The following is a 21,493-nucleotide window of genomic DNA, read 5'->3' as shown; positions in this document are numbered from 1 at the left end:
ACTCTTGCGTGGAAAGATCCACATCTTGGCTAGTCATTATCCCATACGTCACTAGCTCATGGACTCTTGCTAATTACATGAAAGAAAACATAATTTATGTAAGAACTTACCTGATAAATTCATTTCTTTCATATTAGCAAGAGTCCATGAGGCCCACCCTTTTTGTGGTGGTTATGATTTTTTTGTATAAAGCACAACTATTCCAATTCCTTATTTTATATGCTTTCGCACTTTTTTTATCACCCCACTTCTTGGCTATTCGTTAAACTGAATTGTGGGTGTGGTGAGGGGTGTGTTTATAGGCATTTTGAGGTTTGGGAAACTTTGCCCCTCCTGGTAGGAATGTATATCCCATACGTCACTAGCTCATGGACTCTTGCTAATATGAAAGAAATGAATTTATCAGGTAAGTTCTTACATAAATTATGTTTTATGCTTACCAGATAAATACCTTTCCTTCCGGATAGGAAGAGTCCACGACCCCCGTCCATCTTTTCTTATTTATGGGCAGTCCTCTATTTTATTCTTCTGGCATCATTTAAACCCTAATGTTTCTCCTACTTTTCCTTGTTCCCTCGGCAGAATGACTGTGGTAATGACAAAGTGGGAGGGATATTTAAGCCTTTGGCTGGGGTGTCTTTGCCGCCTCCTGGTGGCCAGGTGTTGTATTTCCCAACAGTAAGGAATGAAGCAATGGGGACTCTGCGAGCCGATGATGATAGCAATTTAGTGGAGATATCTTTCTGCTTAATAAATTTGATGTCTTCAAGAGTTTTTTGCAAGATGTGGTCTGGCAGTGCTCTGTCCATTAGCGATTGGAAGAGTTCTTACAGTTTGAAGTAGAGTGGGTCTAAGCGCTCTAGGGAGGTTTCATCAAGCATATTTGCCGGTTGTTAGTTGAGCGTGTATGAAGCCGTCTTGATTTCTAAGCTGAATGATTGGGGGGGGGGGGGGGGTTGTTGAGACCTATAGCAGAGCCACCACTCTAGGCCATAGATGTCTGATCTGTGACTGCGGCTTCATAAACATAGCTGCAAAGCATTAAAAAATATCCCCCCGAAGTAGGACAGTGGTATGTTTATCAAATTTTATGTGGATGCTGTTAAAAACTGCTGATATTCGGTGCATTAGCAGTGTTTCATCCAGAGCTCTTAAGAAATGCGTCCTGTTCAGAACGCTGCACAGGCACGCCCCCCCTGAGATCATTGTTTTTGTCCCAATCTTCCTTCCTCTAAGGAGAGGTTGTTGCATAATTTGGATGTAGTTCTATCTTCATGCTACCAATTTTTTTTTCAATCATCTTCTTTATCCTGCATTTTGGTTAACGCAAGGGTCCAAAATCCACAGCTGTAACACTTTCATTCTGGCTCGGAAGTTTGATTCGCATGGCGTATTTGGAAGCTGGCCAACAGCATTGATCTCGAATTATGGCACATTCTACTGGTGCAGTGTCTTCTCCTGGGCTTTCAAGAATGAGACTTCAGTTGAACAGATATGTATGGGGGCTACATGGTCCTCTTAACATACATTTACAAAACTTTGCAGATTTTATGTTTTTACCTTAGCAGTGGTGGTTTTTAGGAGAAAGGTTCTTCAGGCGGTGATGCCTAGTTCTGTACCCCCTTTTTTCTCTCTACTCTTCCTTATCCTCAGGCTTGAACTACTGAGAGGATAGGGGAAGTGGGAGGGATATTTAATGCCTTTTGTTTGGGGTGTCTTTGCCTCCTGGTGGTCAGGTGAATTATTTCACCCTAGGTTATGATGAATTTGTGGACTCTCACTGCCAAGAAAGAAAATAATTTCAGGTAAGCATAAATTGTTTTTTTTTTTTTTTTATTTCTAAAAACGTTACTTGTATTTTTGCAGAACCGACTCTTAATGGTGTTAGCAACTGAGTTGAGATGTTTGTGTGACTTTCTAGCTCTCCACTCCGGTTTTAGAATAGTGAACTGTGGGATTGGTTTATACCATATTTCTCTGTTGGCTTCTTTCATCAGTTTGGGTACAATTTTGCTTTGGAAATTGTCTTGTATGTTTTGGGTTTCGTAGTAACTTATATTTTTTTATTGTGCTTTATTCTTCATAGGATTCGAGCAGTATCTCCACATTTTGATGACATGCACAGCAACACTGCTTCCACTATCAACTTTGTAATATCTCAGGTGGCCAGTGGGGACATAAATTCCAGTATCCAGGCCCTAGCACAAGTAAGAATCAGTTGCTTACTTATCAATTCATAATATTTAAAGTGATGTGTATTTTTTTTTGTTTTATTTAACAAAAAATACTTTAAAGGTTCGGTAAACACCAAAAATGTTATTTAAAAAGATAAATCCCCTGTATTACCCATTTCCCAGTTTTGCATAACCAACACTGTTATAGAAATCTACTTTTTACCTTTGTAATTACCTTGTATCTAAACTTCTGCCGACTGCCCCCTTATCTCAGATCTTTTGACAGACTTGTATTTTAGGCAATTTCTACTGACTCTTAAAGGGACAGTCTAGGCCAAAATAAACTTTCATGATTCAGATAGAGCATGTAATTTTAAACAATTTTCCAATTTACTTTTATCACCAATTTTGCTTTGTTCTCTTGGTATTCTTAGTTGAAAGCTTAACCTAGGAGGTTCATATGCTAATTTTAGACCTTGAAGCCCACCTCTTTCAGATTGCATTTTAACAGTTTTTCACCACTTGAGGGTGTTAGTTCACATATTTCATATAGATAACACTGTGCTCGTGCACGTGAATATATCTGGGAGCAGGCACTGATTGGCTAGACTGCAAGTCTGTCAAAAGAACTGAAAAAAGGGGCAGTTTGCAGAGGCTTAGATACAAGATAATCACAGAGGTTAAAAGTATATTATTATAACTGTGTTGGTTATGCAAAACTGGGAAATGGGTAATAAAGGGATTACCTATCTTTTAAAACAATAAACATTCTGGTGTAGACTGTCCCTTTAAACAACTCTATATGGTGTTGGTGATATTCACCCTGGACTGAATAACTCTTCAGACCACGACAGGTTAAAGAGGGTTCGTTTATTGAAAATATTCACATTGCAGTGAGGAGAGAATGAATGCAAAGTATTTATACACTCCACATCTAGGCTATTACAGTTTGATTGGCTAGCTAACAAAATGCAAGGGTTTTACCAAATATGGTTACAACATAGTTATACAAAATTTTTGTCACTAAGTTCTATTCATCAGAGTAGCTGGTTTGACTGTGTCTGACCGTATATAAAAAAAAAAAAAAAAAAGCCAAGGTCAGGGATGAACTAATATATGAAAAGAGCAAGGAAGTCCATTCTCCGGATTTAATTAAAAGTTCCTTTTTATTTGGTATTAGTTAAAAAACAGGCATAGAATAACAGTGCAAAGATGCAAAGCCAGCACAAAGTCTGACCGGTTTCGGTCAAAAGACCGTAATCATAGACTAAAATTAAAACATCTGTTTCAATCCTAAATAGGATGTAAAACTGCGTGATTGGTTAAAATCATCAACTGTCTTAGCACCTTAGGTTGTGTGATTGGGGTAAGTGATTTACCAGTTAACCCTTGATAAGCACAGTGGGACAAACATGGATATATACAAATTAGCATTGATAAATGAATAAAATGCATGCTAGTATTAACATTGATTAAATGCTACCTTGGATAAACACTATATACCAGAGCTTTGACCAAACATATATCACGCATACCTAGATATTTGGTTACAGATACTTAAGATACTAAAGGAGCATTTTATAAACAGTCATCTCTTAAAGGGACCACACAATCTAACATAGCGTTAAAGAAACTATATTTCTGAACAGACCCATAAACAGAATTAAAGGGACCTTTTATGAACAGTCATCTCTTAAAGGGATATCACCACACATCCTATAACTGCGGTATGGAATCTATACTTCTGAATAAATTAGGGCCTCCTTACAAGTAGCCAACTATATTAGGTTTATACAGATAATGGTAATTATTAAATTTATAGCTCACATTCGTAACCAATAGTTAGTGTTAAGGGAAGTGATGGTATCCAAACAATTGCTCATTATATTAAATAGTGACTACCTGTACATCATTCTCTTGTCTAATTTACCTCACATATAACTCTGTACAGTAATTTAATATGTTAGGAACAATATATCCCAAACAATAAAGTTTGCAGAATAGATGAGGAGGAGAGACCAACAAACGGGAACAAACTACCCCATAGATGCTTTATCTTTCTCACAATATTTAATGATATAATTATTCACATAGTAACTATTAATGCTTGGGTGGCCAATAGTTTATTTTATTTGTGTATCAAGCTACAATATATTATTGGATGGAAATGATAATAATAATCAACTCTGGACTTATCTGTGCCAGTAGTTAATTATATCATGTTCTGAATTGAACCCTGCTGGTATCAAACTTTTCAGTTTGAAAATCCAGTAGGTCTCTTGTCTGTTTAAGACTGCTTGTCTGTCCCCTCCTCTAGGTTTCTTTGGGATCTGTTCTATTGCTTGCCACTCAAAGCTAGTTACATTCTGATTATGCATTTCAAGGAAATGCCTTGATAATGCAGAGCATGGTTTGTCTCCTGATATATAGGACAGATGTTCTCTGATCCTTGTTCCCACATCTCGTGTCGTCCTACCCACATAGGACTTGGAACATATGGTGCATCCTATAAGGTAGATAACATATGTGCTTTTGCAGTTTATGCAGCCCTTTGTTTCAAATATGTCATTTGTATTATGTGATTTAAATTCCGTTCCAACTTTAATGTGATCACAGGATGTACATGTCCGCCTCCCACATCTATATGTACCGTTATGATGTAGCCATGAACTGGCTCTTTCGCTCTTGAGCATACTTGGTGACAGAATGTTGCCTAATGTTGCCGCCCGTCTAGCGACGAACATGCAACCTCCCTGAACTTTTCCTCTCAATTTGACATCTCCCATTAATATTGGTAGATTCTTGTCAACAATTTCGCAAACCTCTTTATACTGGTTTGAGAAAGAGGTGACAAACTTTGGTTTTATTTGTCGTCTAGGAAAATTCCCTGTCTGTCTCATTTTTTTATCAGTAAGTAGTGTTGTTCGCTCCATCCTACTTACTGTCTCACATGCTTTGTCTACCATTTCCTTTGGGTAACCTCTATCTTTAAACCTTGACTTGAGTTTTATACTTTCCTTCTGGAACATATCATCCTGGGTACAATTTCGTCGGACCCTCATGAATTGTCCCTTGGTAATACCTTTAAACACATGACTGGGATGGTTGCTTTTAGCATGTAACAGACTGTTGCCCGAAATAGGCTTTCTGTATAAGGATGAAACCACTTTATTTTCCTTTATTAAACCCTGTAGAGTTATATCTAAAAAGGATATCTGGTCTTTCCTCCACTCGTGGGTAAATTGAATGCCTATTTCGTTGTCATTAAGATGCTGTACAAACTTATCAGCTTTGGCCTTCTCTCCAGACCAAACTAGAAGCAGGTCATCTATGAAACGGACGTATTTAACAATACATCCACTGTACTGTGTCTCCTCACCTCCAAAGACGTGGGACCTCTCCCACCAACCCATGAAAAGGTTGGCGTAGGAGGGGGCAAACTTTGCCCCCATAGCGGTCCCACGTCTCTGGAGATAGTATATACCCTGGAACATAAAAAAATTATGCTCAAGGAGAAATTTTACCACTTGGACTATAAGTTCTTTCATACCTGCAGATAAATCAGTGTACAGATCCAAATAAAACTCCACTGCTCTCAATCCAAAGATATTAGGGATGGAGGAGTACAGCGAGACCACATCAATGGTTAACCAGCTGTACCCCTCCTCCCATGTCATATTTTCCATAGTCTTAAGGGCATGTGTTGTATCTCTTATGTACCCTGGTAACCTGGGAACAAGGGGCTGCAGGAAATGATCTACCCATTGTGACAATGGCTCGAACATCGAGCCTATGCCTGCAACAATGGGTCTCCCCCTCACATTTTCTAGGCTCTTGTGCACCTTTGGGAGGTGGTGGAAGATGGGGATAATTGGATCTTTTACCATTAACTGATTTGCAGTCACTCTGTCCATCAACCCATCTTCCACAGCCTCATCCAATAGGTGACTCAATTCATGAGTAAACCTAGATGTGGGGTCCCCTTGAAGTTGATAATAGGTCTCAGGATCCCTTAATTGTCTAAGGGCTTCATTGATATAAATATCTTTATCCATTATGACAACACTCCCCCCTTTGTCCGATTGTTTTATGATTATACTATCATTATGTTGTAAATTGGATAGTGCTGTCTTTTCTTTAACTGTTAGATTGTGTTTTTGTGATGTATTCATTGTTGACAATTTAGTTAGATCCTCCACTACTCTCTGGTGGAATACCTCAAGTGCCTTCCCCCTCACCTGAATTGGGTAAAAGGATGATTTAGGTTTCACACTTGGCGTTGAGATTGAGGGATACCCTAATGTCTCACCACCTTCATGTAGTAAACCTTCTAAAGATATTATAGCACAATTTTCCTGAAACCCCAGGTTGTCCAAAGTGGACATGCTACTTGTCCCATCATGTATTTGTTCTTGATTCTCAGAGTTAAAAAAGTATTTACTCACAGTGAGATCCCGAATCAATTTATTAACATCAACTATGGTCTGGAATAGGTCGAAGTTCCTAGAGGGTACAAACCCCAGACCATAGTTGAGTACTCTTCTCTCATGTTCAGAAAGAACATAAGAGGATAGGTTGATTACCATATCTATTGGTATTTGCTCTGCCTTTTGTTCTGTCTTAACTGATATCCTGTGTGGTCTACACTCGTTCCCTGGGGGGCTTGGGTGGTCACTTTTTTGTTTTTCTTCCCTCCCCCCTCGAATTGATCCTGGGCCCCGTGAAAAACCTGTGATTTTGGAAGTTTCGGGGCTGGTATGTTAGTTTTTACTTTTAGTTTAGCTCCTAAATCAGAACTATTTTTAAGGATACCTTTATTTAAACTACTGGTTGGTGTTTTCTCTTGTATCTGTACAGTTGGTTCATCATCACCAGTTAGAAAATCATCTCCTGATGCTCCATCAATACTGGAGGCAAATCTGTCTTCATCAGAGGGGTCCCCCTCTGAATCTGAAAAGGTAACCTTTTTAGGGGTGTCATTGGTTGGAACAGAAGGTTCCTTCCTATTCCCTCCATGTTGTCGGTAACCCCTCCTCCTATTCTTATTCCTATTTCTATTCTTATAACTGGGATTATAGCCCTCACCTAGAGGAATATCCTGGTTATCATATTGATACCAGGACTTATTTCTCTGGCGACGACGCCACAGATAAACAGTATCCTGTGTATAGTCTTTCTGGTCCCGTAGGAATTTACTGTGTTTAGTTTGTATAACCAGCTTTTTAGATTCTTCTAATGTTTTCTTAAAAATAGCATCAAACTTTAAATACACCTCATAATCTTTGTATCTATCCATATCAGCTTGGATCTTACAAATTTTAGTTCTAATTTCAGCTAGCAAATAATCCTTATATTCTATCAACAGTGATATAAGTACCAAAGAACAATCAGAGAGAGCAGAATTCCAACGTTTGACAAAGTCCTGGTCAGTAATCTCATAGGTAGGAAATTTATTTAAACGAAGTCCCCTGGGAATCATTTTTAATTTCACATATTTATTCAGAATCCATTTGTCCCACTTGAGCTTCTGCTCCTTTAACTTTAAATATTCATAGTCCTGGAACAGATCACCTAGTACAACTTAGGTGAATCAAATTTAAAAACATCCTCCAGGTCTAGAGCTTCAAGGTTATCCTCATCCACATCCTTAAACAAAAGAAATTCCATGTCCATATCTTCCTCCATATTTAATGTATAGACAGGCTCAGTCCTAAAGGTATCATAAATATTACTACTTCCACTCTCCAAAATACACCTCTAATATGTGCTCCACTATCTCAAAGAAATGACAGGATAACAAATTTTAGATAAAAGATGAACCTTTAAGAATAGTGTAAGAGCAAAGAGGTAAACCAATTCTTCTCAACTTGGTATAAGGCAAACAGGAACACCCAGCTCTCCGTATCAATTATCAGCCAGATTCACTTTACTAGGGTGAGACTTATGTAGTTTTATAATTCGCCCTCTTTAGAGTAAGAAAAACTCTTAGAGAAAAGATACTGCAGCAATTACACTCTTTATTTCTACACACTGCTGCACCTTGCGCAGACCAGTGTGGATAAGATAACAGCAGCACCTTCCAAATGGCGTCTCAGAAACATCAAATTTCACTTCAAACAGTTAGTTTATGGCTTCACTCACCCCTGTAGAGAGTCCGGCTTCAGTTTCCAGCCTCTGTGGAACTAGCTGCGATATTTACTCACAACTCTTCTGTTCCTTCCCGTGTCCGGCGTCTCGAAGCAGCTCCTTGGCTGGCGCCAGATTCTCTCACACGTTGGAACACTAAGTCAGCAGACCGGAAGTGGGAGGCGGCTCCATATGTGCCTATTTGCAGCTCCGTGTTGGTATTAGTATCGAGAGTGGAAGTGTATAGACAGGACTGCCCCAAAACAAAATCCTGGAAAATGTAATCCTATAGTAGCGGACTCCTGACAATCCACAATAAATGATATATGAAAAGAGCAAGGAAGTCCATTCTCCGGATTTAATTAAAAGTTCCTTTTTATTTGGTATTAGTTAAAAAACAGGCATAGAATAACAGTGCAAAGATGCAAAGCCAGCACAAAGTCTGACCGGTTTCGGTCAAAAGACCGTAATCATAGACTAAAATTAAAACATCTGTTTCAATCCTAAATAGGATGTAAAACTGCGTGATTGGTTAAAATCATCAACTGTCTTAGCACCTTAGGTTGTGTGATTGGGGTAAGTGATTTACCAGTTAACCCTTGATAAGCACAGTGGGACAAACATGGATATATACAAATTAGCATTGATAAATGAATAAAATGCATGCTAGTATTAACATTGATTAAATGCTACCTTGGATAAACACTATATACCAGAGCTTTGACCAAACATATATCACGCATACCTAGATATTTGGTTACAGATACTTAAGATACTAAAGGAGCATTTTATAAACAGTCATCTCTTAAAGGGACCACACAATCTAACATAGCGTTAAAGAAACTATATTTCTGAACAGACCCATAAACAGAATTAAAGGGACCTTTTATGAACAGTCATCTCTTAAAGGGATATCACCACACATCCTATAACTGCGGTATGGAATCTATACTTCTGAATAAATTAGGGCCTCCTTACAAGTAGCCAACTATATTAGGTTTATACAGATAATGGTAATTATTAAATTTATAGCTCACATTCGTAACCAATAGTTAGTGTTAAGGGAAGTGATGGTATCCAAACAATTGCTCATTATATTAAATAGTGACTACCTGTACATCATTCTCTTGTCTAATTTACCTCACATATAACTCTGTACAGTAATTTAATATGTTAGGAACAATATATCCCAAACAATAAAGTTTGCAGAATAGATGAGGAGGAGAGACCAACAAACGGGAACAAACTACCCCATAGATGCTTTATCTTTCTCACAATATTTAATGATATAATTATTCACATAGTAACTATTAATGCTTGGGTGGCCAATAGTTTATTTTATTTGTGTATCAAGCTACAATATATTATTAGATGGAAATGATAATAATAATCAACTCTGGACTTATCTGTGCCAGTAGTTAATTATATCATGTTCTGAATTGAACCCTGCTGGTATCAAACTTTTCAGTTTGAAAATCCAGTAGGTCTCTTGTCTGTTTAAGACTGCTTGTCTGTCCCCTCCTCTAGGTTTCTTTGGGATCTGTTCTATTGCTTGCCACTCAAAGCTAGTTACATTCTGATTATGCATTTCAAGGAAATGCCTTGATAATGCAGAGCATGGTTTGTCTCCTGATATATAGGACAGATGTTCTCTGATCCTTGTTCCCACATCTCGTGTCGTCCTACCCACATAGGACTTGGAACATATGGTGCATCCTATAAGGTAGATAACATATGTGCTTTTGCAGTTTATGCAGCCCTTTGTTTCAAATATGTCATTTGTATTATGTGATTTAAATTCCGTTCCAACTTTAATGTGATCACAGGATGTACATGTCCGCCTCCCACATCTATATGTACCGTTATGATGTAGCCATGAACTGGCTCTTTCGCTCTTGAGCATACTTGGTGACAGAATGTTGCCTAATGTTGCCGCCCGTCTAGCGACGAACATGCAACCTCCCTGAACTTTTCCTCTCAATTTGACATCTCCCATTAATATTGGTAGATTCTTGTCAACAATTTCGCAAACCTCTTTATACTGGTTTGAGAAAGAGGTGACAAACTTTGGTTTTATTTGTCGTCTAGGAAAATTCCCTGTCTGTCTCATTTTTTTATCAGTAAGTAGTGTTGTTCGCTCCATCCTACTTACTGTCTCACATGCTTTGTCTACCATTTCCTTTGGGTAACCTCTATCTTTAAACCTTGACTTGAGTTTTATACTTTCCTTCTGGAACATATCATCCTGGGTACAATTTCGTCGGACCCTCATGAATTGTCCCTTGGTAATACCTTTAAATTGATTGAGAGCAGTGGAGTTTTATTTGGATCTGTACACTGATTTATCTGCAGGTATGAAAGAACTTATAGTCCAAGTGGTAAAATTTCTCCTTGAGCATAATTTTTTTATGTTCCAGGGTATATACTATCTCCAGAGACGTGGGACCGCTATGGGGGCAAAGTTTGCCCCCTCCTACGCCAACCTTTTCATGGGTTGGTGGGAGAGGTCCCACGTCTTTGGAGGTGAGGAGACACAGTACAGTGGATGTATTGTTAAATACGTCCGTTTCATAGATGACCTGCTTCTAGTTTGGTCTGGAGAGAAGGCCAAAGCTGATAAGTTTGTACAGCATCTTAATGACAACGAAATAGGCATTCAATTTACCCACGAGTGGAGGAAAGACCAGATATCCTTTTTAGATATAACTCTACAGGGTTTAATAAAGGAAAATAAAGTGGTTTCATCCTTATACAGAAAGCCTATTTCGGGCAACAGTCTGTTACATGCTAAAAGCAACCATCCCAGTCATGTGTTTAAAGGTATTACCAAGGGACAATTCATGAGGGTCCGACGAAATTGTACCCAGGATGATATGTTCCAGAAGGAAAGTATAAAACTCAAGTCAAGGTTTAAAGATAGAGGTTACCCAAAGGAAATGGTAGACAAAGCATGTGAGACAGTAAGTAGGATGGAGCGAACAACACTACTTACTGATAAAAAAATGAGACAGACAGGGAATTTTCCTAGACGACAAATAAAACCAAAGTTTGTCACCTCTTTCTCAAACCAGTATAAAGAGGTTTGCGAAATTGTTGACAAGAATCTACCAATATTAATGGGAGATGTCAAATTGAGAGGAAAAGTTCAGGGAGGTTGCATGTTCGTCGCTAGACGGGCGGCAACATTAGGCAACATTCTGTCACCAAGTATGCTCAAGAGCGAAAGAGCCAGTTCATGGCTACATCATAACGGTACATATAGATGTGGGAGGCGGACATGTACATCCTGTGATCACATTAAAGTTGGAACGGAATTTAAATCACATAATACAAATGACATATTTGAAACAAAGGGCTGCATAAACTGCAAAAGCACATATGTTATCTACCTTATAGGATGCACCATATGTTCCAAGTCCTATGTGGGTAGGACGACACGAGATGTGGGAACAAGGATCAGAGAACATCTGTCCTATATATCAGGAGACAAACCATGCTCTGCATTATCAAGGCATTTCCTTGAAATGCATAATCAGAATGTAACTAGCTTTGAGTGGCAAGCAATAGAACAGATCCCAAAGAAACCTAGAGGAGGGGACAGACAAGCAGTCTTAAACAGACAAGAGACCTACTGGATTTTCAAACTGAAAAGTTTGATACCAGCAGGGTTCAATTCAGAACATGATATAATTAACTACTGGCACAGATAAGTCCAGAGTTGATTATTATTATCATTTCCATCTAATAATATATTGTAGCTTGATACACAAATAAAATAAACTATTGGCCACCCAAGCATTAATAGTTACTATGTGAATAATTATATCATTAAATATTGTGAGAAAGATAAAGCATCTATGGGGTAGTTTGTTCCCGTTTGTTGGTCTCTCCTCCTCATCTATTCTGCAAACTTTATTGTTTGGGATATATTGTTCCTAACATATTAAATTACTGTACAGAGTTATATGTGAGGTAAATTAGACAAGAGAATGATGTACAGGTAGTCACTATTTAATATAATGAGCAATTGTTTGGATACCATCACTTCCCTTAACACTAACTATTGGTTACGAATGTGAGCTATAAATTTAATAATTACCATTATCTGTATAAACCTAATATAGTTGGCTACTTGTAAGGAGGCCCTAATTTATTCAGAAGTATAGATTCCATACCGCAGTTATAGGATGTGTGGTGATATCCCTTTAAGAGATGACTGTTCATAAAAGGTCCCTTTAATTCTGTTTATGGGTCTGTTCAGAAATATAGTTTCTTTAACGCTATGTTAGATTGTGTGGTCCCTTTAAGAGATGACTGTTTATAAAATGCTCCTTTAGTATCTTAAGTATCTGTAACCAAATATCTAGGTATGCGTGATATATGTTTGGTCAAAGCTCTGGTATATAGTGTTTATCCAAGGTAGCATTTAATCAATGTTAATACTAGCATGCATTTTATTCATTTATCAATGCTAATTTGTATATATCCATGTTTGTCCCACTGTGCTTATCAAGGGTTAACTGGTAAATCACTTACCCCAATCACACAACCTAAGGTGCTAAGACAGTTGATGATTTTAACCAATCACGCAGTTTTACATCCTATTTAGGATTGAAACAGATGTTTTAATTTTAGTCTATGATTACGGTCTTTTGACCGAAACCGGTCAGACTTTGTGCTATCTTTGCACTGTTATTCTATGCCTGTTTTTTAACTAATACCAAATAAAAAGGAACTTTTAATTAAATCCGGAGAATGGACTTTCTTGCTCTTTTCATATATCATTTATTGTGGATTGTCAGGAGTCCGCTACTATAGGATTACATTTTCCAGGATTTTGTTTTGGGGCAGTCCTGTCTATACACTTCCACTCTCGATACTAATACCAACACGGAGCTGCAAATAGGCACATATGGAGCCGCCTCCCACTTCCGGTCTGCTGACTTAGTGTTCCAACGTGTGAGAGAATCTGGCGCCAGCCAAGGAGCTGCTTCGAGACGCCGGACACGGGAAGGAACAGAAGAGTTGTGAGTAAATATCGCAGCTAGTTCCACAGAGGCTGGAAACTGAAGCCGGACTCTCTACAGGGGTGAGTGAAGCCATAAACTAACTGTTTGAAGTGAAATTTGATGTTTCTGAGACGCCATTTGGAAGGTGCTGCTGTTATCTTATCCACACTGGTCTGCGCAAGGTGCAGCAGTGTGTAGAAATAAAGAGTGTAATTGCTGCAGTATCTTTTCTCTAAGAGTTTTTCTTACTCTAAAGAGGGCGAATTATAAAACTACATAAGTCTCACCCTAGTAAAGTGAATCTGGCTGATAATTGATACGGAGAGCTGGGTGTTCCTGTTTGCCTTATACCAAGTTGAGAAGAATTGGTTTACCTCTTTGCTCTTACACTATTCTTAAAGGTTCATCTTTTATCTAAGGGATGAACTAATGTCTGCTTTTTCTGAGACATTCCTTATGTTAACAAAGAGTTGTATAAAAAGCTTTTTCTACAAGCTTACTAATTTATGGTATACATACATTCATATACACACATATATTTGGCCTATCAAGATACCAAGGATAGAAAGAGATTAGATTTAGAAAAAAATAAACAGACATACACTAGCTACCATAAAACTTCGCCCCCTTAAGCAAGACTGGCCTCTCCTGACTAACCATGCCTGCATAAAAATTAACTTATTCAGACCTCACAAAGCACTGCAAAAAAACAGTTACAGATATTGCTTATTATTTCCAACAATGGCATTCATGAATGAATGCTCTCTAGCTGTGAAAAACTCAAATGCATTCAGATAAGAGGTGGCCTTCAAGGGCTTAGAAATTAGCATATGATTCTACCTAGGTTTAGCTTTCAACTATGAATACCAAGACAACAAAGCAACTTTGATAAAAGTAAATTGGGAAAGTTGTTCAACTTTGATTCAGATAGGGCATTCAATTTTAAATTGGTACTCGTGTCCCTTTAAATTGTGCCTGCACGACATATAACTTCTCCTGGTATGGGAGACTAACCTCCATTAAAATGAACATCTTACCGAGATTATTATATTTATTTAGAGTATTACCAATAAAGGTCAACAAACAAGACCTTGACTCTATTCAATCAGCATTACATAGCTTTCTCAGAGACAAGAAGCAGGCTAGGATCCCATCTCAGATTCTCACTCGACACAGACAGTTGGAAGGGGTTGGACTGCCTAACCTACAGGACTACTATCGGGCGTCCCGGCTGGCTCAGATCTCCCTTTGTGGCAGGAGAGATAATAATATCCTCTGGCCAATATTGGAATCCGAAATGGGGAAGCTTAATTCCCCAGAAGATATCATATGGGGTTCAGGGGTAGGGGGGGAGGAGACACTGCACAACACTCCAATTACTAAATTGACAATACGGGAATGGAATTCGGTACTTGGGACCCCCAATATCTTCCCTGTAAACTCACTGAAAAGACCTCTAAAATACCTGATAATCCCTGACTATAGACCAATAATAAGTAAATGGGAAAACAAAGGTCTTTATAGAGTCGCAGATCTGGTAAGCAGTGGAGCACCTATTTATTTACAATTGAGCCAAAAAATAGAACCATTACCACTGCAGTGGTTCCTATACTTGCAAATATCATCTGCGATTCGCACCTACATTGCCAAAAGCAATTTACAACCTACTACAAATCTGGAGAAACTGAGTAGTGCCCCAAATAGAGCCAAACACGCGATCTCTCAAATTTATATTGACCTACAGACGGCTAAATTTAAATCTAAGTCTCCTTTAATTCTCAGATGGGAAACCGATCTGGGGATGGAGAAAGACCAAGATGATTGGGACAGACTGTTTTCTGAATCATGTAAAAATCTATTAAGTGCAGATCTTGGAGAAAACATTATCAAGACCTCTTTTAGGTGGTATTTGACCCCCATCCAAACAGCACAATCCGTTAGGAATGGGTCTAGACTTTGCTATAGGGGGTGTGAAGAGGTGGGTACCTACCTCCATATATGGTGGGAATGCCCTAGGGTTAGTAATATATGGCAAAATCTTTCTAGGCTTTTAAGTGCTCTATTAGACGAATCCATACACCTAGATGTTTCACAAGCCCTCTTACATGACAACTTACCCGCTTTTAATAGGTATATCAATGCTTTTATTAGAATATTATGCACCATTACAAGAACCAGTATAACAAAATATTGGAAAGTGGGAGTGCCCCCATGGTCGGAAATTCTGTCCAAAATCAAGCAAACATACTCTATGTATGAATCTGCCGCTCACTTACAAAACACCTCAGAGTCTTTCCAGAAAATATGGTTTTATTGGAAGGTGGGAACTTATTGTTAACAGATTCCACTTCGCGGGGCAGCCGGGAGGGGGGTGATGAAGGGGGTACACTCACATAGACAACATACTGCTGTAGAACTAAGAAAATAGGTTTTTTTTTTAAATTCTTAAATTTTAAGGAGCAATGGAGGCCACTAGCCTTAGTAGAAAGACTGAGCCGTAGTGACAAATATAGTTACATCTAATGAAACTTAAAATACCTTAAACTCATTTGTAAAAACTATAAGTTTAGGTTGTATCAGGTTTGTTTATTACTAATACAAATGGTCAACAATATAGAGTTTGGGAGGTTTTTCCTATGATCCTCTCCCAACTTATATAAACTATTCATCTGCCTCATGCTATCCCACTAGATGGACTCTGGGGAGGGAAAAGTGTCATAACATCATCAAACCGTTAACATCCCCTCAAATGCCATGATCAGAGAGACCAGTGGGAGATGAGAATTTAAGCCTTAGGATTAGTACTAGCTTTCTCAGCGGTACTACAGTGACTCTATGAACTTCAGACACGGTCTCGTTTTGTTACAGATTATTCTTTGTATTCTTTGTATAGGCCAGATAATACATTAGCTGTTAATTGTGATTCACATGATTTGTATTGTAAACTTGAAATGTTTAATAAAAAAGATTTAATCTAAATTGTGCCTGCACAGGTTGGTGAAATCATTTTTCTAGTTGCATTGCTTGATTTTTTTTTTGTTTAATTTTTTTATTTGTTAGATGCAGTTTAATTTTGCTTTTCACATATTCATACAACTAAAATTAAAAAAGTTAGTTCTAATTTATATTCCTGTATTAGTAGAGAGAATTATCAACGCTATTGATCATTTTATTTTAAGATTGATGAAGTGTTGAGGCAGGAGGATAAGGCAGAAGCCATGTCTGGCCACATTGATCAGTTCCTTATTGCTACATTTATGCAACTACGCATGATTTACAACACCCACATGGCAGATGAGAGATTGGACAAAGATGACATTGTGCGTTTGTACAGCTGCATTATTGGCAACATGATCTCGGTAAGCATGTGTTTGTTAATTTGCATCAGTTTTTTTGTTTTTAATACTCAAGATATCTCTCTTCTTCTTCTTAATTGGAAAGAGTCCACAGCTGCTTTCATTACTTTTGGGAATTAAGAACCTGGCCACCAAGAGGCGGCAAAGACAACCCAGCCAAAGGCTTAATACTCCTCCCACTCCCCTCATCCCCCAGTCATTCTTTGCCTTTCGTCCCAGGAGGATGGCAGAGAAGTGTCAGAATTTTTAAATTTTCATTTTGTCTCTTATGGAGGGTAGTACTCTTCGGCATGGGACAGGAGTTTTAAGTAGTCCTGTCAGTCTCTCAGTGAGAGCTTAGATGAAAGTTAGTCCAGAGATGCAGGGAGTTTCTTTCTGCAAAACCATCCTGACTCATATTAACAGGTCCTCAAGCAATCAGCGTTGTCTAACTTTGATGCCTGCTTTCTTCTCTCAAGCCCATGGCGGAGGCTATGCTACTATCCGTCGCACTTGAAGGGCCGTGTTCCTGTTCCACGGCATAGATTCTGGTAAGATCGTTTCATTTTACTTTATTCGCAATGTACTGTAATGTGAATGTTTCCCGAGAGGCTACCACCTTGTGGGTCTAACTTATAACATAAGGGTCTCAGTGAGTCTCTTTTAGTATCTTGGAATTCGAGGGTTAATATCTCCTGAAGGGGGGTTATTGAACACGGGGGAGGGGTTTATAATCATGTTTATGTGATTCAACCTGCTTATGTGCGATGTTTACTGGGCTTGTGGTTGGAACATTGAGACCTTTGGAAGTGACGCAGCCTTTTGGCTGGGCGCGCTTGTTTGGACTGTACGGTTTACCTTGTGTTCGGGCGTGGCTACGTTCCGTTCCATTTCCGCATTCTTGAACGTGTGGCAAAGGAAATTTTCTAGTCCGCAGGGGTCTGGTCATAGGAGGTGGTGAGTGCCCCAGCCATTGGGGGTGTCAAGTACCGTTTTAGTTTTCACTACTTTAGTCCATATTTAAATATCCTCTTTCCAGTTATGGTGGATTTTGATGCTGAGGCTGTTCATTTCAGATTCATTTACAGAGGATTCTGATGCTGAGACTATTTTGATTTCAGATTCTGTGTCCGATGATTCTGGAGTGGCCTCGTTGACGCCTGTCAACCAGTTTTGTTCCGTATGCCATTTCAGAGCTCCTGGTTCCTCTGGCTCGGGGAACCCATGGACTGCTGAGCCATCTGCCTCTGGGGGTCCTGTCCTCCGAGAGGAGAGTTCTCTACCAAACCATACTTCTGCACATGCGGATAACCCAGTTTATGGTTCCTTCATGCGCGGGGTGGTGTGTTTACCCCGGAGGTTGCAGCACGTTTTTGCTTCCACATAATGTTGGCGATTGTTCGTCTGCAGAGTCGAGACGTTTATTTGAGAATGTGCTTGTGCCCTATTGTCCCGGGCCTTCTGCCTTGGGGAGGGCCTCTACAGTTCCCTTCAGTTACCGGATTGCGTGCCTTCGCGTGTTGCTCAGACATGTTTTTCAGTTATTGAATGATCCTATCGTTACCAGATACGGCGATTTTCTGTCTGATAATTCGAATGGTGTACCTCATTAGACATGTGGGGATGAAGTAATCTCCTGATTGTCATTTGTTAGAGATCTTTCCCAGTTTTGTGTGATAGGGCTCAGTTTGGCTGGTCCTGTGGGTAGGCCTTTGTCTTTTTGGCGTTAACCTACAGGTTGCCTTATATTTTATTTATATCCGATGTGATGTCTTATTTGTTTTTGTTTCCTTCGGGAACCTTCTGGGATTGATACTCTATTACTTCTTCAGAAGTTGTTGGACATGTTAGTCCTCTGTTAAAATGGTCTGTTTTCTTTTTTTTCCCCTACGAGGGAGAATTTGGGATTTGCCGTTTGGGACTCTAGGTGCAGGCAAGTCCTGTCTGGTTCGTTCGGTTTTGCGGCTGTTCAGACACGTGGCGCTGTTCTGCTTGGCTGGTCCGGTAGAAGCACCGAGTGCTCAGGTTATCATTGTTTCTTCTGTTAAGTGTGATCAGTCCACGGGTCATCATTACTTCTGGGATATTAACTCCTCCCCAACAGGAAGTGCAAGAGGATTCACCCAGCAGAGCTGCATATAGCTCCTCCCCTCTACGTCACTCCCAGTCATTCTCTTGCACCCAACGACTAGATAGGAGGTGTGAGAGGACTATGGTGATTATACTTAGTTTTATATCTTCAATCAAAAGTTTGTTATTTTAAAATAGCACCGGAGTGTGTTATTACCTCTCTGGCAGAGTTTGAAGAAGAATCTACCAGAGTTTTTGCTATGATTTTAGCCGGAGTAGTTAAGATCATATTGCTGTTTCTCGGCCATCTGAGGAGAGGTAAACTTCAGATCAGGGGACAGCGGGCAGATGAATCTGCATAGAGGTATGTAGCAGCTTTTATTTTCTGACAATGGAATTGATGAGAAAATCCTGCCATACCGATATAATGTCATGTATGTATACTTTACACTTCAGTATTCTGGGGAATGGTACTTCACTAGAATTACACTGTAAGAAGTACATAAAACTGTTTATTAACTAGAAATTATGTTTAACGTTTTTGCTGGAATGTAAAATCGTTTTCATTTGCTGAGGTACTGAGTGAATAAATGTTTGGGCACCATTTTTCCACTTGGCAGTTGCTTAATCTTTTTCTGTCAGTTTCTGTTCTCTCTCACTGCTGTGTGTGAGGGGGAGGGGCCGTTTTTTGGCGCTTTTTCTATGCATCAGTTATTTCAGTCAGCAGCTCATTGTATTTCCTGCATGATCCGGTTCATCTCTACAGAACTCAGGGGTCTTCAAACTTATTTTGAGGGAGGTAATTTCTCTCAGCAGAGCTGTGAGAATTATAGTTGACTGTGATAAAAAACGTTTATTCTGTAATTGTTTCCTGCTTTCAGAATTTGTTATCTTTGCTATTGGGATTAAACCTTTGCTAAAGTTGTGTTGTTTACAAGGATTGAGGCTATAACTGTTTCAATTTATTAATTTTCAACTGTCATAGATTTTCTGTGCTTCTTAAAGGCACAGTACGTCTTTAATATTATTCTAATTGAATTGTATTCCAAGTTGCAAGTTTATTTGCTAGTGTGTTAAACATGTCTGATTCAGAGGAAGATACCTGTGTCATTTGTTGCAATGCCAAAGTGGAGCCCAATAGAAATTTATGTACTAACTGTATTGATGCTACTTTAAATAAAAGTCAATCTGTACAAATTGAACAAATTTCACCAAACAACGAGGGGAGAGTTATGCCGACTAACTCGCCTCACGTGCCAGTACCTGCATCTCCCGCTCGGGAGGTGCGTGATATTGTAGCGCCGAGTACATCTGGCCGGCCATTACAAATCACATTACAGGATATGGCTTCTGTTATGACTGAAGTTTTGGCTAAATTACCAGAACTAAGAGGTAAGCGTGATCACTCTGGGGTGAGAACAGAGTGCGCTGATAATATTAGGGCCATGTCAGACACTGCGTCACAGGTTGCAGAACATGAGGACGGAGAACTTCATTCTGTGGGTGACGGTTCTGATCCAAACAGACTGGATTCAGATATTTCAAATTTTAAATTTAAACTGGAAAACCTCTGTGTATTACTAGGGGAGGTGTTAGCGGCTCTGAATGATTGTAACACAGTTGCAATACCAGAGAAAATGTGTAGGTTGGATAAATATTTTGCGGTACCGACGAGTACTGACGTTTTTCCTATACCTAAGAGACTTACTGAAATTGTTACTAAGGAGTGGGATAGACCAGGTGTGCCATTCTCACCCCCTCCGATATTTAGAAAAATGTTTCCAATAGACGCCACCACACGGGACTTATGGCAAACGGTCCCTAAGGTGGAGGGAGCAGTTTCTACTTTAGCTAAGCGTACCACTATCCCGGTGGAGGATAGCTGTGCTTTTTCAGATCCAATGGATAAAAAATTAGAGGGTTACCTTAAGAAAATGTTTGTTCAACAAGGTTTTATATTGCAACCCCTTGCATGCATTGCGCCGATCACGGCTGCAGCGGCGTTCTGGATTGAGTCTCTGGAAGAGAACATTAGTTCAGCTACTCTGGACGACATTACGGACAGGCTTAGAGTCCTTAAACTAGCTAATTCATTCATTTCAGAGGCCGTAGTACATCTAACTAAACTTACGGCGAAGAATTCAGGATTCGCCATTCAGGCACGCAGGGCGCTGTGGCTAAAATCCTGGTCAGCTGATGTTACTTCTAAGTCTAAATTGCTTAATATACCTTTCAAAGGGCAGACCTTATTCGGGCCCGGGTTGAAAGAGATTATCGCTGACATTACAGGAGGTAAAGGCCATGCCCTGCCTCAGGACAAAGCCAAAGCTAAGACTAGACAGTCTAATTTTCGTTCCTTTCGTAATTTCAAAGCAGGAGCAGCATCAACTTCCTCTGCACCAAAACAGGAAGGAGCTGTTGCTCGCTACAGACAAGGCTGGAAACCTAACCAGTCCTGGAACAAGGGCAAGCAGACCAGGAAACCTGCTGCTGCCCCTAAAACAGCATGAATTGAGGGCCCCCGATCCGGGATCGGATCTAGTGGGGGGCAGACTTTCTCTCTTCGCCCAGGCTTGGGCAAGAGATGTCCAGGATCCCTGGGCACTAGAAATAATATCTCAGGGATACCTTCTGGACTTCAAATACTCTCCTCCAGGAGAGAGATTTCATCTGTCAAGGTTGTCAACAATCCAGACAAAGAAAGAAGCGTTTCTACGCTGCGTACAAGAGCTCTTGTTAATGGGAGTAATCCATCCAGTTCCACGATCGGAACAGGGAC

General features: G+C 39.5%; 1 protein-coding gene across 1 annotated transcript in view; it reads left to right on the top strand.

Annotated features, from left to right (window-relative positions):
- LOC128636274 (cytoskeleton-associated protein 5-A) overlaps positions 1-21,493 on the top strand; it is an 825,907-nt gene that overhangs the window by 680,331 nt on the left and 124,083 nt on the right. The window contains exons 25-26 of the mRNA XM_053689308.1: positions 2,087-2,207; positions 16,489-16,668. Of these exons, the coding sequence (XP_053545283.1) occupies positions 2,087-2,207; positions 16,489-16,668 (301 nt within the window). The remainder of the gene's footprint in view (positions 1-2,086; positions 2,208-16,488; positions 16,669-21,493) is intronic.

Source organism: Bombina bombina, chromosome 7 (genome assembly GCF_027579735.1).
Source record: "Bombina bombina isolate aBomBom1 chromosome 7, aBomBom1.pri, whole genome shotgun sequence".
Taxonomy (NCBI): domain Eukaryota; kingdom Metazoa; phylum Chordata; class Amphibia; order Anura; family Bombinatoridae; genus Bombina; species Bombina bombina.
Note: the sequence above shows the minus strand (reverse complement) of the source record. Positions and strands in the feature narration are given on the sequence as shown.